Here is a 16,639-nt window from a genome sequence, read left to right as displayed (position 1 = left end):
CTGACCACCCTTCAGAGTTCGGTGTGCCCATACACCAGGGTCCTCTGGCCTAACTCACTTCTCTTACTACTCTCCCAACCACTGACATCACACATGTCAATCATTTGGACTTTACCTGGTGAGAACGTCATTGATTTGTTAACTCTGCCTCTGTTTTTTTCCACTAACTGTAGCACCTGGGTTCACTGGCCAGCAGACAGTCAAGATTGGCGTAAAGGAAGTTATCAGGGAATGCTCTTGGGAACCACATCTGTGGAAGGGAGAAAGGAAGCAGGAACAAGCAGAGGGTGAAGTTGAGGTGGGTTGCAGGCCCAAAGAAGGCCTCTGCCAACCTACTGAGTGAGAGTGGCTCTTCAGAGTTGTTTTGACTTAGGGACCAGGCGCCCAACATTTGTGGCCCTGGAAAGAGGCAGTTTTATCCAGTCAATGCAATCCCCAAAAAGAACTGACAGCTAAGGGGTGCCTTTTAGCATCATTCTCAGTAGCTGAAGAGCATCTGGGCAGAGCATCCCAGGTTCCAGCACACTAGCCCACTGTAAAGTTGTATAGAGCAGCAGTGGGATATAAACACAAATAGATCCTAGCTGCTGAAATTGTCTCATGGTGCTTGATTATAAAATCTTCACGGGGGCCGGTTAAGTGCACGTGCTCCGCTACTGGCGGCCCAGGTTCGGATCCCAGGCGCGCACCAACGCACCGCTTGTCCGGCCATGCTGAGGCGGCATCCCACATACAGCAACTAAAAGGATGTGCAACTACGACATACAACTACCTACTGGGGCTTTGGGGGGAAAAAAAAGGAGGAGGATTGGCAATAGATGTTAGCTCAGAGCCAGTCTTCCTCAGCAAAAAGAGGAGGATTAGCATGGATGTTAGCTCAGGGCTGATCTTCCTCACAAAAAAAATTTTTTAAAAAAGCGTTTTCAGAGGAGCAGTTGCTTGAGGGGACAGGGACAATGGCATTCCAGGTAAAGGGACTCACAAGCCTTGAGATGCCTGGGCATGACAGGTGATCTGGCTGGAAGGTAGGTCAGGAAGAAGTGGGAGATCACACTGAAAAATGGGGGTGGAGAGATGCAAATATAACTAAGTAATCATAGCCACCCTTTTCCTTACCATTCATCTGGCCCTTTACTTATGTATCGCATTCAATCCTCTCATATTATTATTGACCCACTGGAGGACATGCCCCACAAGAACAGGGACTGTGTCGCCTTGTCCACTGTCTTATGCCCTGTGCCCAGCACAGTCTCTGACTCATAGAAGAAGCTCAATAGATATGTGTTTTACACATTGAGGAATCTGCTTAGAGAGGATGAGCGACTTCCCCAAACTTACTCAGCATGTAAGCTGCCAAGCCGAGACTTGAACCTATGTCTGCCTTAGTCCACCACCGTGCTTTTTAACTCCTGCTCCATGATGCCACAATAATAACTAGAAGAGGGTTTTCACAGTCAGGGAAGCTTCTGTTACCGTGGGAAGACTGGCAGAGGCCAGCCTGTGCGGTGATCTTAAATTTCTGGTGGGGACACCTCTGTAGTGTCAGCCAACAACACACGATTTCTCCTCTTACCTCCCCAGTCTCTCCCCAAACCTCTAGGAGTATAGGGGAGTCTCAGGAATGAGAAAGGTTAAGCTTTTACATCTTATCGAGCTGTTCCTTTGCATTTAAATAGCACCATCTAAGAAGGCGGCATCGGGCCGGCCCCGTGGCTTAGCGGTTAAGTGCGCAAGCTCCGCTACTGGCGGCCCGGGTTCGGAACCCCGGGCGCACACTGACGCACCGCTTCTCCGGCCATGCTGAGGCCGCATCCCACATACAGCAACTAGAAGGATGTGCAGCTATGACATACAACTGTCTACTGGGGCTTTAGGGGGAAATAAATAAATAAAAATCTTAAAAAAAAAAAGAAAGCGGCATTTCTGGAACCATATTTGATGCTAAAGTGCTGGGCACCTTAAAGGCCTGCTTACTTCTCCCCCATCCAGGTCATTTGGAGCTTCATGACTTAATAATTTGAAAGCTTTTTATGGAAATCACTGGATGAAGGGAGACAATGAAGCAAAATGTTACATTTAAGGACCCAGCAAATCAGGCTGACAGTATGCTACCTGGGTTGGGATCTTATGTGGAAAGAGAGAAGGAGAGGGAGATCTTGGTGTGCAGATGAATTCTCTTTATTTTTTGAAACTGCTTTTATTTTAAAGCCTAACACAGCTTAACAGGCTTTACAACTGTCAAGTAAGAACCCATCAGATGTCTTACCAATTCCGCCCCTGCGCTGGCTCTTCTGTCCCTTCTCCCACCTCTCAGCCTCTGCCCTGGATCCGAGCTCCTCCCTTCTAGACCTTCGCCCTGCCCCTTCCACACGCAGCGCAGGTCTCACGCAGGTTCCCTCGAAAGCCTTCACCGCTCTTTCTCCAGTTGAGAAAACCATGGGAAACAGCCTTGGAGTGGCCTTTTCTTCTCATTGTTCTTTAATGGCAGTTTATTCACATGGTTCAAAATTCAAAAGTTATATAATGTTATACAGTGAACAGTCTCATCCTTTTCTTTGCTCCCTGGTTACTCAGTTCCCCTCCCCCAAGACACCCCATTTTTGTCAAGTTCTTGTGGATCCCTGCAGACAGACTTATACAAATACAAATACAAGCACACACACACACAGTCACACACATTGTCATTATCCCTACCGTTTCCTTGTACCATGATGGCTAGATTATTATACAAATAGATGATTATACAAACCATTCTGGACCTTGCTTTCTATTTTAATATATTTTAGAGATAATCTCATTAGTGATAGAGCTCTTTTAATGATGAACCCAAAGACCATATAGCAATATAAAAATGTACACGTATATGGGGCCGGCCTGGTGGTGCAAATGGTTAAGTGCACACGCTCCGCTGCGGTGGCCTGGGGTTCTCCAGCCCAGATCCCAGGCGCACACCGATGCACCCGCTTGGCAAGCCATGCTGTGGCAGTGTCCCATATAAAGTGGAGGAAGATGGGCACGGATGTTAGCCCATGGCCAGTCTTCCTCAGCAAAAAGAGGAGGATTGGCAGATGTTAGCACAGGGCTGATCTTCCTCACACACACACACAAAACATACACATGTATACAATTTTATATCTTTTTTTTTACATTACTATGTGGTCATTGGGGTCATCATTAAAAGACCTCTATCACTAATGAGATTATCTCTAAAATATATTAAAGTAGAAAGCAAGGTACAGAATGGTTTGTATAATAATCTGGCTACCATGGTACAAAGAAATGGTAGAGATAATGAAAATGTGTCTGTGTGCACATGCTATGATCTCAACTATGGGGCAAAGACATACAAATATAGAAACGAGTATACTAATTGATGATGGCTGCTGGGTAAGGACGGTGGCATTATGGGTATTTCTTTTTGCCTCTCTGTTTCTAACTTCCTGTAATATGATTAAGTTATTTTTTTAATTTTAAAGATCTTATCTTAGTATGTAAGCTGTATTTTCATCTTGGTAGAGTTCTTTCCCGATCCTCTTCATATGCACTCCCACCTATATCTTATAATACTGGAGTCCCTTTACCATTGAAGCCTTCCTCCATTGCTCTGTGTAATTGCAACCTCCCTCCCTCTCCGACGGGGCCTCCCTCTCGCCCTCCCCAGCACTGTTTTCCCAGAGAGCCAATCACAGTCTGGCGCGCGGAAAGTAACTGTTCATTTATTTATGTCTCCCTCCCCGCTCTAGAAGGAAAGCTCCAAGAGGGCAGGGATTCGTTGGTGACTCTTTTGTTCAGGGCTCTGTCTCCAGCACCCAGAGTGGAGGCTGGCAAAACATAGGGACTGGATCACTATTTGCTGGATGAATGAATCCTCGCCATCAGCCCCCAGCAATGCCCATAACCTCCAGCGTTGGTAGCTACTGTGCTCTGCCTTCCCCTTCCGTCCTCTTGCATTGACTGGAAGGCCACCCTTCCATCTTCGGTCTGGATCTCACCTCTTCTCTTTTGCTTCTCCTCCCTCCTGCAAGTGCACCCTCTCTGTCGTGCAGTAGCAATTTCTCTTTCTGTATCGGATTATACCCTTCCACATACAAACTGGCCCTAATTTCACTCATCTTTTAAAAAACAATCCCATGTCCTCCTGCTGCTGCCATTTTTCTCAACTCCCCTTCACAGCAGACTCCTCAAAAAGCTGTCTGGGCTTACTGGCTCCACTGCCTGGCCTTGTCGTCTTTCCTAAACCTGCTTCGAATGTGTTTTCAGCAGTGCCCAGCAGGGCAGGGCTGGCGGCAGTGAGCAGGGACAGGGGGGCAGCAGGAGGACAGTGGGGGGAGGGGGCCGTGGAGGCAGTGAGGGCAGTGGAGGCAGCACAAGGGCCCTGAAGAGCCCCTAGGGCACGTGCTGGTGGCCTCTTGCCTGTCTGGCTGCTCCATCTTAGGCTCTTTGCCTGTCGCCCACCCTCTCCTCTGAGACACTCCCTCCCAGGTACTCTTCCCTGTGTCTCTAACTACCACCTGTATGCTGCGGACTTTCAAAAGTTTGTATCTCCTGCCTGGCCTTCTCCCTTGAACTCCGGCTTTACGTAGCCAACTGCCTGCATGACACCTCCCCCTGAGTCATCCTTGACCCCTTTGTTTCACACCCCACATCCAATCCATCAGTAGATCCTGTTGCTTCTACCTTTACAATAATGTCTTGCTTCCGACACATTCTCAGCCCCTCCGTTGCTCTCTCCTGGTCCCCTGTGGCCCAGATGCTGGTCTCCCTGCTCCCCCTTGCCCTGCTACAGCCGACTGTCCCCCAGCAGTCAGCAGACTGCTCTGAACACCTGAATCAGAGAGCAGCACTCTCCTGTTCACAAACCCTTCAGAGCACCCAGTCCCATAGCGCTCACTAGTGCCCCCAAGACCCCCTGGGAGGGCAGCAAAGGTCAGAGCTTCCTCTAGCTTGTCATTAATTAATTGCTTAATTAATTAATCCATTATTCATCCCCTAATCATTCCCTGCATACCTCCCCTGAGCCAGGCAGTGTCGGGGACACAGGGAGGACATAATCCAGCCCCTGCTCTACCGCTGGCTCCTGGGACTGGAAGGGAGCCATCCTCAGAGGGAAGGTGGGGAGAGGGGGACAGAGGAGAGGGGTGGGGACTATCGAGGCCTGTGCCTGTAAGTCTAGGCAGATGCTCCCACGGGGCAGGGGTGGGGCGCTTCCCTTATGGGCACCTTCAGCCAGACGTGGCCTGGCCCCTCCTGCTGGCTCTGGCTCCTGCTAGGCTTCCTTGCAGCCCCGCCTGCGGGAAAGCAGACAGCCCCGCTCCACTACTCTGCCCTGTGGGACGCCAGGATCTCGCCTGGCTGGCTCCTTTTTCTCTTCCCTGCTCTGGCCCTGGCGCTGACGTTTTTCTAGGGTAGAAGGTGGGGAGGAGGGCTGGTGGGACAGGAGGGACAGACATGCCCCAGCAACCTCTTCAGCTCCCTGCTTGACTCAGAGAAGAGGCCGATTTTCAGGAGCGTTGCAAAGGACACCACGAAAGTCCAGAGAATGAGGTTAAATCCAGGATCGGCCCTTGGATCACCACGGACGAGCTAGATAGCTGTCTGTGGCTGACACAGGCACACGGGAGGACGGCCCTCTGTCTCAGGTCAGGGGGTGATGCCGTCCTCAGAGCTCTCCACCTGCCAGAAGGAGCGGCAGGAGGGGCCGTGGGGCGGGCGCAGGGCGGCTCTGATGGGCCCTTCCTCTCTGCTTTAGAAATGCCAAGCTGCTTTCACAGAACCGTCTCACGGGAAAATTGTCATCTACGGGCTTTATGCAATTTTCTCATCGGAATTATAGGCTGTGTTTGAAAAGAAATAAAAAGAAATTGAATTTGAAATGCCTCTGTGCAACCACATCATCTTCTGGTGGATCTGTTAATGGGCTTCAGACACCTTCTCTGGCTTTGAAAAAGCTGATCAGACAGTGGCTTGTGATAGCAGCTGCTTCCCAGGGGACAAGGCATGCTCTGGAGACTTATAAATGGCCAGCACAGGTCGCTGGGGCATCTACCTGAGGCAGACTCAGAACCTGTGAGTGCTGACCATGGCTCCTAAGCGCCGCTGTGTCCTGCCCCGTCCCCTCCTTCTACCACCTGGCAGCCTAGCAGAGTTCTCTGCCTGGCGCTCTCCACCTGCTCTTCCAGTGCCCGCCAGCTCAACACCCAGCCCGGGCTCCACCCAAGGCTGAGGGAGTGCTGGTGGAAGGGGCTCGGAGGACACTGGCCCTTCCTCATCACTGCCTCTCATTCATTCAACAGATACTGATTGAGCAAGTTCCAAGCACAGTTCTGAACACTGAGAGTACAGCAGTGAGTGAGCAAAACAGACCCCTGCCCTCATGGAGCGCATATTCCAGCGGCAGGAAACAGACGATAAAAAGTAAATAAGCAAAAGACACAGTATATCGGATGGTGACAGATGTTATGGAGGAAAGATAATCAGATAAAGTGATGGGGCGAGCCAGGTTGAGGAGGGGGCAGGGAATTGCTATTTTGAATAGTGTGGTCAGCAAAGGCCTCACTGTGAAGGTGACATTTGAGCAAACACTCGGAGGAGGTAGAGGAATGAGTTCTCTGGTATCTGTGAGAACAGCATTCCAGGCACAGGGAGCAGCAAGTGCTAAGTGTGCCCAGCATGTTTGAGGAAAAGTAAAGTGTCCAGGAGGGCTGAAACAAAGCGAGCGAGGGGGAGAGTCATAGAGACGAAGTTAGGGAGGGAACAGGAGGGAGGGCAGATCGTGAAGGGCCATGGGGGCCATGGCAGGGACCCCATTTGCTGTGAGAGGTGAAGCCATTGGAGGATTTCGACCAGCTTGAAGAAGAGCCTGAAGGAGGATGAGGAAGGAGGCAGAGAGACCAGCCAGGGAGCAGTCACAACGATCTAGGCAAGTGATGATGGTGGCTTGGACCAGGATGGTGGCAGGGCAGGTGACAGAAGTGGTTGGCTCATAAATGCATTTTAGAAGTGGAGTTGACAGGATGTGCTTAGGGATGGGATGTGGAGTACGAGAGAAAGAAGCATCAGGGATGCAAAACTGAAAGGATGGCTTTGCCATTGAATGGGATGGGAAGAGTGAAGGAGGCCAGGTTTGGGGAGGGAAAGATCTGGAGTTTGGTTTCAGAAGCGTTGAGTTGGAGATATCAATTAGATATCCAAATGAAAATGTTAGACCATTGATATACAAGTCTGGCATTCAGAGGCCAGGTTGAGGCAGAAGATTAAAATTTAGGAGTTATCAGTGTATCCGTAGTTGGTATTTAAGGCATGGAACAAGATGAAATCACCAAGGCAATGTGGGTAGAAAAGAGAAGAGAACCAAGGCTTAAACCCAGTGCATTTCAGTGTTTGGAGGAAGGTGAAGAGGGGCCAGCAAGTGCCAGAGCCCAGTAGAAAGTGTTTCAAGGCAGAGGGGGGGAGTGACCAGCTGTGTCAAATGCTGCTGAGGGATGGTGGAAGCTAAGAGCTGGGCACTGACCACTGGCAGCAGAGAGGTCATTGGTGACATTGACCAGAGCAGTTTCAGAGGAGAGAGGTGAGTCTCAGTTACTTCGTCTGAGAAATGGAGAACATTCGCCTGCCTACCTCAGTGGGCGACAGTGTAGACCCACCAAATATGAGCTATCTGTTGTTATTTATGACCCAATCAACCCAGGGCCTGTTGAAATGATGGGAGGGACCGTTGGGCACAATTGATTTTAAAGATGCTTATAGCTCCATTATCACCTCATAAAATGGCTCATTTCCTGCTGCTTATCCCCAGGACACTCACCAAGGGATGAAAAAGTTCCCTGCAGTGGTGGAAGCCATCAGGATTGATATTTTTTTATGGGTGGTAAGTGGGAATTCTGGGAAAGGTTAGAGAAAATGGGGCAAGCACTGCTGACTGGGGTCTTCACCAGAGGGAGCCAGGTGACCCTGTGCCTCAAAGCAAGGCCTTCTTGGAGAAAACTGTCAGCCAGGGGCGGCCACACTCTTGCTGAAAACGAGCAAAATGGGGGGAGGGACGAGAAGGAGATGGAGAGGAAGAACAGTCAGGGAGAGTGGAAAGAGCATGAGTTTTGGAGTCAGACACATCTGTACTGGAGTCATGGTTCCTGGGTGCTTTTCAACAAGTCATGTGACTTCCCTGAACCTCAGTTTCGTCATCTGCAAAATGAGATGATAGCCATTCCCAAAGGTTTTCATAAGAAACAGCTGATGATGGGGAAATGCACCGTGGGGCAGGGGTGTCTGTGTGCATGCACGTGTATCACTGTGTGTGCATTTAGTGTCACTGGGGCCCCCTTTTTAGTAGCAGACAGTTTCTTTCCAACTCACGGACCCCGTGGCTCCCTGCTTTCTTCATTGAAACCAGTTCTCAGGACAGTATTAACATTAACAGTATTGTGAACACTGTCTGATAATCCTCCAAGCATGGCTGTCATATTCAGAGCTCAGAGTCAGCTAGGACATGCTCTCAAGGGCAGCAGAAGCACAGGCGACGGGTGGGGTCCGACCTTTCAGGAGTGCCAGCTCTCCCGCACCACAGCCCACCCTCCCAGCTCCCCTCCACCTGGGTTCACAGGGTGACGAGCGTGTCCTCCGGAGTCAGACTAAGCTTTAAACTCTAGCTCTGCCATTGACTAGGTGTGTAACTAATTTGGCCAAATAAATGTGTTTCTGAGGATTAAAAAGTATATACCTACCTTGCAAATGTGTTGCAAGGATTAAATACTATATATAAGGTAATTAGCGAGGTGCCTAGCACATAAAAACAGTAGATCGCTGTTGTTATTATTACTGCTGTTGCTACTTGTTTCAATTCCTTTCCCTCTGTGATCATGGATTGCATCCCATTTCTCTTCCTGGAGGGAGGAGGCAAGCAAGTTGGCTGGGCTGAGTCCAAGACTGCAGGTCTCGGGCAGGACGTGCTATGGTGGGGAGATCAGCCGCGGTGCTGCCCGGAGCAAAGGGGGCCTTAGGATGAGGAAACAGGTTGTGGTTCAGGACTGGGAGATGGAGGCAAACAGTCAGGAGCCAGGAAGACGCAGCACCAGAGGAGGAGGTGAGGGGCAAGGCAGGGAGGAGGTGACAGACTCCAGCCTTTTGCTGCGGGCGAGGCTGAGATGCCCAGAGCTCTCCCGCATTGGTGCTGGCTCTGGAGTGCGTGGGAGGGTCAGTGTGGGGTAAGCTTGGTTCAGACGTCAGCCCCCTCCCCGACCCCCCAGACTCATATTCTTACTCTCTGCTCTGCTCGGATTTGGCATCTCCTGATATGGATCAATGTGATTTCCGCCTCCAACCTGTCCCAGGCCTGTTTTCACTCCGCCAGAAAGCTCCTTCCCCCGGATGTGACCTCAGCCCCTGAGCTATTTTGGGCTGTGCGATTCTCATTTTGTACCAGCAGCCTTGAAGTCTAATTACAGCTGTAACATCTTCACAATATGTTTACCAAAAGTAAAATGAAAGAACTCATCCCTGTGAAGATGGGCACAAGTGACTGTCATTTCTTTTGGGTATTTTTTTTAATTGGCATATCTCTGGAAAAGTGCTAACATCACCCAAACGAGGCATGAACTGTGAATGCCCTGACATACTTTGTTTGAAAAGGATCCTGTGGGAGAAGTATCAGGGCTCTAAGGATTCTTGAAAGATTCTTTCCCTGCCTTAGAGACTTGTTAAGACAGCTTTTCATTTAAGTCTGAAGTCTGGAGTGCTTACTCTGGGAATTTAAGTCCTTCATTCTTCAAAACATAAAATGCCTGGCACCCCAGTGGTCCCATCCGAGGCTCACCTAGCTATATAAACCTCCCGTCGTCTGCTCCCTGAGACTCAGAGCGTGGCTTCAACGAGGGCACGTTCTCCTGAGTCTTCGTGGGTTTGTAGAGGCAATGGTGTGCTCCACTCTGTACTCAAGCAGTACCAATCGATTCTAATACCAGCTTGGCCTGACTGTAAATAAGAATAGTAGCTAATATTTATGCTAATGCAGGTACTGTATTAGCACGTCACATGAACTATGTCATTTAGTCCCCCTAACAATCCCATGTAGCAGATACTCTTTTTAACCCCATTTCACAGATGAGAAAGCTGAGAGATGTCAGGAGACTTGCCAAAGGACACAGAGCTAGTCAAGGGTGCAGTCAGGACCTGAACGAAGAGATGACTCTAGATCTTGTGTTCTCAACCACGCTACTTTTCTGAGCCTGCTGGATTAGTAAATACTGAAAAGATTGATGGTATCCAGGGCGTCCAAAGTTGTGAAGACAGGGGCACATGTGCGTTCTTGCTGGAGTACAAATTGGTACACACATTTGGAGGACAATTTGGAGGCCCTACCAAAATTTTTAATTTGCTTCATCTTTTGATCATTTCTAGGAATCTAAAACACAGGAGCTCTTGGTATGTAAACATGTACACAAGTGTTCACCACAGCACCATTTATGGAGAAAATTAAATACCTACCAATAATGCTGGTTAAATAAAATAGAGAACATCCATTCTATGGAATTCTACACATACATCAAAAAGAATGGTGTGGCTTTACTTTTTCAACAGTTCACTGACCATCTGTAGCACTTGGATATGGCCATGAACAAGCCAGACCCTCTCCAATCCTGTAAAACTTACGTTCTGCCAGAGGATTTTGATGCTTCAACAAAAATATTTAGCTTTTAAATAAATTTTCCAGAATGCCTCTGCTTTCTTTTATTTCACTGAATAGCACAAATGATCACAAACAGGAACAATAAGCTGTTGATCATGCAGATGGTGTGTAAGCACCAGATGAAACAATTTACAGCAAGAAGCTGTTCTAGTGCCCCCATGCATGGACCCGCCATCCTTGGAGCCTCCGTAGCTCTAAAAAAATACAGACAGAATTTCAGCCCCATAAATAAACACTAATGGAGGGCCCAAACAATCTTTGTTGTTATATACTGCAAAAGCAAAATCAATATGTCATCAGCGGGGACTTGAAAACCAAGGTTTAATTGTAATGCAGAGTGCATCTGCAGGGCCAGCTCACTTGGTGGCCACCTGAACTCCACCCACATTGATTTTTATTTTTTAGTAAAGTATTTCTTCAAGGGCAAAAGGATTGTCATCAGACAGTATCTCATTACTTGTATCTCATATCTTGGATTTCTTTTTTATAAGTCTTGACCTGGCTTACCGTAATTTGAAGATCTCCAGCACTTTAAAAATCAACAAAAGGAGAGCTATGATGCTCTATCTACTGACATGGAAAGTTTCCCATAATATGATAGTAAGGAAAAATTTTAAAATCATGGTGCAGAATAAGATATTCAGTATGATGCAGTTTCTGGAAGAACTGTATCTGATGTACACATACACATCTAGTTGCATATACATAGTAAAAGGTCTGGAATGATACACACCCACTGTGACATCCTGGAGAAGGAGAAGGAGGCGGAAGGCAGGGTAGATGCTAAAGTGGAATGTGCTCAGCATTTACATTGTGTGCTTCTGTGATGCTAAATTGGTCTGCAATAGGCATGTATTGTTCAGGAATTAAAAATCAAAGACGAAAATATACCGGAGGTAGATGATGAGGGCCACGTAGGCAAAACTCAGGAATTAAGAAATAATCATGGAAGTGGTGGGGAGCCGAGGAAGGGTTTAGGCAGGGAATGGATATGGTCAGATTTGCAGCAATGGGGAGAGTGGATTGGAGGAAAGCAAGAAGATACAGGAGATGAAGCAACCAGTATGGAGACTGTGGAAGGACTCAAGAGACGCTAAGTGAATGCCGTGGATCTTGGGATCTGACCGCTGTGCGGGGCGGGAGGTGGAGGAATGCTGGTGATGCTGGGTGTCTGGTTCAGGCAGCTGGTGGATGTGCCTTTAACCCAGATGGGGTCAGCCAGAGGAAGAGCAGGCTTCTGGGGCCAGATGAAGAGCTCAGTGTGGGACATGGAACGTGTGAGATGACGACAGGAAATCCAGGTTATGGGAAACACAGCTCTTGCATTCAGGAGATAGGTCGTGTCTCCCATGTGACTTCACACCAGGCAACTTCTCTCAGACATTCAACAGATACTTATTAGGAAAAAGTGAGGGATACATTCTAAACAAATAAACAAATCTCCCCCAAGAAACGTATACGACTCAGTTGGGACTTGGAAATGCTCTCCCTGCAGACAAGCGAGTGTGGGGTGTCTCTGTATCCAATGACTCATGCCTCTGACCAAAAGAGTTACCCGCCCCCAAGGAAGCCTGAGCTCAGAAAGAGGCTGTGAGCTTCCCAGGGGCTCGTGTCTGCCGGCTTGTCCCTGTGGGCCTCATGTGCACCCTTCACCCCACCCAGGACCATCCGTAGGCACCCAGGCCAGGCTGGATCTAACTGAGCTCCCTTCCTTTCAAAGGCCCACCAACGAACAACCCCTTTCCTGGGCTGCGATGAGGCGCTCCGGCACAGAAGGCCTTTGATAAGCTTTGGGCCTGAGCCTGGAGACACCTCTGACCTCCTCCTTCCAGTTCCTCAGGGCTGTGGGATTTTCTGGGCAAGGTACCCACCAGCTAAGGAGAAGTTCCCCAATTCATCCCAAAAATGTGCCAGGCCCCTACTGCCAGGCATGACCTAAGGCCTCTGGCAGAGCCGTGAGCCAGCCGAGCAAGTCTCCACTCTCCTGGAACTCAGAGACCTGTTCAGTCGGCAACAAAGCTCTTCCTTCCCCAGACATTCCAGACTTTTCTGTGCATAGTGGACAGTGGTGTCCAAGCACCGCTGGGCCCAGCCCAGGGGAAGGGGAGATCCAGGACCAGCCGAACGCACTCTGGGGAAAGTCCCAGCCAAAGCCGAATCTGGACCTGTGGAAGCCATCAGCCTTGAGAAGCGTGTGACACCTCTCATCTGCAATGTGTAGTTGAAAATAAAAACCCAAACCAACCTCAAAGTAAAGTTAAGCACAATCAACAAAGTTCTCATTTTTCCCCACGATGATGACAATGCTTTCCTTCAAAATGTTCATCATCAAATTCTTCCTCAAAAAATTATTTGAGGAAAGTCCCCAAGCTTTAAGAGTGCCCTACATGCTGTCCCAAGCAAAATAGAGCAGAGTAACATAAGTGGCACAAGGGGTGTGGGCCCGGGCTTCATTTTGCCCTCCTCGTCCAAGGGAGTGTGATCTGGTGTATGGGTCTCAGCAGCAGGAGAGGCCTTGGGGTGACAGTCCTCGACGTCAGGAGTTGGCTGCGTTGCAGTGTGGCCTGCAGCAGGCCCCAGTCAGTGCCTGGACACGGAGCACAGGACCTGCCCTCCAGGCTGGACACGATATGGAAGTCTGGCCATCCACGGCTGAGTCCAGGTCAGAGCCTGGTTCCAGCTGAGAAGGATGGGCTGAGCGCGAAACCAAAGGTGTGGCTCGGTGGGCCCGCTGGGGTCCAGCACGCACCAGGCACACTGGACACTCAGCCCCACCTCCTGGGATTGCTGAGACTCGGGGGCTCCTCTACTCTGGGACCAGATGGCTCCACACCTGGGCAGGTAAAGCCTCAGCAGCCAAGAAGGGAGTGGGGGTAGCCAGTGTCAGCATGTCCAAGTCCTCTTGTTCCATGAGCCCAGCTCTCCTCACTAAATATCTGTGGTCCTTTTTTCCAGAGTGATGAGGTCCTCACCGTCATCAAAGCCAAAGCTCAGTGGCCGGCCTGGCAGCCCCTCAACGTGTAAGTAGCAGACAGACCCTGGCCCTGCCCTGCCCCTGTCCTAGCCTTGCGGTTGGAGCCTCCTGCCCACCAGCCACCACACGCCAATTATGTCTTCAAAGTCAGCAATACTGTCAGGTCGGCGAGCAGGTGAGTGCGCTGCCCACAGGGGCCTATCACCCGTGCGCCTATCTTCTTGGGAGTGCAGGCTTGGTCTTTGGGTTCCCTGATGGCTTTACCACCGCAGAGGACCCAACTCAGACATAACGATTAACCATTATGTGTTTACTCATGCTCTCAGCCACAACAGGCTTAAGATACATTCCCCCTCAGGGCACCGGCATGCTCACTCTAAGCACGTCTGACTCGTGGAAAGCCAGGTTTCCCATAGGCTGCATTCTCAGTCCCCATGTCTTTTCTGTCTAGTCTATCTCTTGGAGATTTTATCCTTGCATGCATTTTGGTGACCAGGGGTATACTGATGGCTCCCAAAACTACCACTCCCCCAGGCAGATATGTAGGTAGGTAGATAGATAAATCCATCCCTCCATCAGTTTCTTGGACACTTCTCTGTGGATGGCCCACATGGATCTTGAACTCATCATATCTAAAATGGAACCCATCACTAAGTCCTGTGGATGCTTAATATATATGTGATATATTCTTAATACATCACTAATCAGCCTGGCCATTCCCCACCATTAGTTCAAGCCACCATCTCTTCCCACCTGGACTGCTTCAATGCCTCCCTCTTCTAGAGTCTCCCCCATCTGATCCCTCATCCACACTGTTACCAGAGTGATCTTTTAAGAATCCAAATCTGATTGTGTGCTCCCCTTCTTAATCCCTCCGTGGCCTCCCTTAGCTTCCAGGATCAAGTCTGCACTCCTCAGTTCACCTTGTGAGGCCACAGTGAGCTTTACACACTTGAGCCCCTGCCTCCTTTTCCTCAGGCCTCATGTCTTACTGCTCCCTACTCTGCACCTCACTCCAGCCAGCCTGAATCCTGTGCCGTTCCTTGAACAAGCTTGATTTCACTTATCCTTTAAGGATGCAAGACCTAGAGCAGACAAAGTTCCCAGTCAACCGCAAGAAAGTGGTTTATGAAGAATGGCTTGGCTAGCCTCTCTGTGGAGCAGTCTGCATCCACTAACCACTGATGGTATCGATGAAGACAGCAACAACATGGGAAGTGTGAGAGATATTTCTCTGTAGGAGAAAAGGCAAACTCAAAAAGATAGGAAGGGAAGTACAGGATATTCAAAAGGATGACTCCACAGGACGAGCCAAGCAAGGAGGAGGGCTCACACGTGACCAGCTGGGAGCAAGGAAGCTCTTGCCAGGCACCTGGTGCCCACCTGTTTAACTACTCAGCAAATTAACGGCTCATTCTCTGCTACATACCAGCCCTATACACACAGTCCCCGCCCTTCGGAATGCCCAGCCAAGGGGAGACAGACAATAAACCTGGAGTTCTACCACTCCAGGTCTGCCATTTGCACAAGTCCACGTGGCATGTATATACAGAATACATAAAATATAATGTCAGCATGGTAGCCTCGTACACTTTAAGGGGACAAGTGTTATGATGAGGATATGAGCAGCTCTCGAAGCCCAAAGAAGGGGCATAACGCAGCCTAGGGTCGAGGAGAGAACATGAAGGCTCTGTACAGGAGGCACCATGAGGCTAAGTCTAGAAGGATGCTCCTTGCCCTGGACTGACCCAGGTATGGGCGGAACCAAGCCCCTGAGTGGAGGCCCACACTTGGACAGCTGACCAAAGGCAGCCCAGCTGGCTGCGTGGAGGCCTTCTCTAGCTTACTGCAATCTCCGAGCCCTGCTCTGGATCTCCTCTGAGGAAGCTGAGACCAGAGCTGTTGAAAACCTACGCAGCCCCGGAAGTACCTTTTCCTCCAAGGAGAAGCAACAGAGGCAGGGCCTGCTGCCCTGGGCTCTCTCCTGGTGGGTTGGCATTTGCCTGTCTCATGCCTGTCTCACCAGAAAACACTGATATGAATTCACAAAGGCCCTCAGCCCCCTTTGCGTTGTTAACATCAATCAGAGAAGGTCCACCTTGAATCCTGTTTGCTCAGCCTGTCTCCTCAGCTTCTCCCAGTTCCCAGAACCTATATGTGAAGAACTCCTCCTTGGTCCTCTAAGCAGGCAGAGGCTCAAGGGCAGGTAGGGTTTAGGGGCATCTGGGCCACAGAGTTTGTGGATGCCAATTTTCACCACTAAGGAACTCTTATACTAGTTTCCCCTTGAAGATCCTGGGTTTAGAAAGATGTAAACTACAAAGCAAGGTGCTTTCAGGAAGGAGAGAGGAAAGGAGGGAGAGAGGAAAGGAAGAAAGCAGAGAGAAACCCTTTTCCCTTGAGCATCACTATGTGCCATTTACCAAACTAGACACTCACAGTCCTTATCCCACTTAATCTTCACACTAACCCTATAATAACTCCCATAGGGATTATGATCCTCACTTTACAGCTGACGAGACTGAGGCTCAAAGGTTATATGACAGGGCCAACCTCAACATCTAGCTCCATCAATGGAGGAACTAAAATGCCAACCATATCCAGGTGATTCCAATGTCTATGCTCTTCACTATAACAAGATTCCTCCAATTAAGTTACAATTCACTCATTTTCCATTTTTTAATTAATGAAGACACATATATCTGCCACTTGGGCTTCTGACCAGCCTGAAATTAGCAGTGTGACCACACCAAAGTGTCTCACCCCTGCCCCAAAACAAAATTTTGACTTTCACTTACCCTGTGTCCTTCTATCACGAATGACCAAAACATTTCATTGCCTCAGCAAACCTTTACTGGAGTGCTCCAAAGGGAAGTACTGGGAAAGGTGTTTAGGGGTACAGTGGGGAGCAGAGCAGAGTTTCTCATGGAGTTTACAGTTTAGTGGAGGAGAGACATTAACCAAATGATGACAAACGTGATGTG

General features: G+C 49.3%; 1 protein-coding gene across 1 annotated transcript in view; it reads left to right on the top strand.

Moving 5' to 3' along the window:
• The window catches only part of SPON1 (spondin 1), a 250,084-nt gene that overhangs the window by 211,620 nt on the left and 21,825 nt on the right, over nucleotides 1-16,639 (top strand). Inside the window, exon 7 of the mRNA XM_004418457.3 lies at nucleotides 13,637-13,701. Coding sequence (XP_004418514.1) covers nucleotides 13,637-13,701 — 65 coding nt within the window. The remainder of the gene's footprint in view (nucleotides 1-13,636; nucleotides 13,702-16,639) is intronic.

This window comes from Ceratotherium simum, chromosome 7 (genome assembly GCF_057802395.1).
Source record: "Ceratotherium simum simum isolate JZ-2026a chromosome 7, ASM5780239v1, whole genome shotgun sequence".
NCBI classification, from domain to species: Eukaryota; Metazoa; Chordata; class Mammalia; order Perissodactyla; family Rhinocerotidae; genus Ceratotherium; species Ceratotherium simum.
This window is presented reverse-complemented; position numbering and strand designations above follow the sequence as displayed.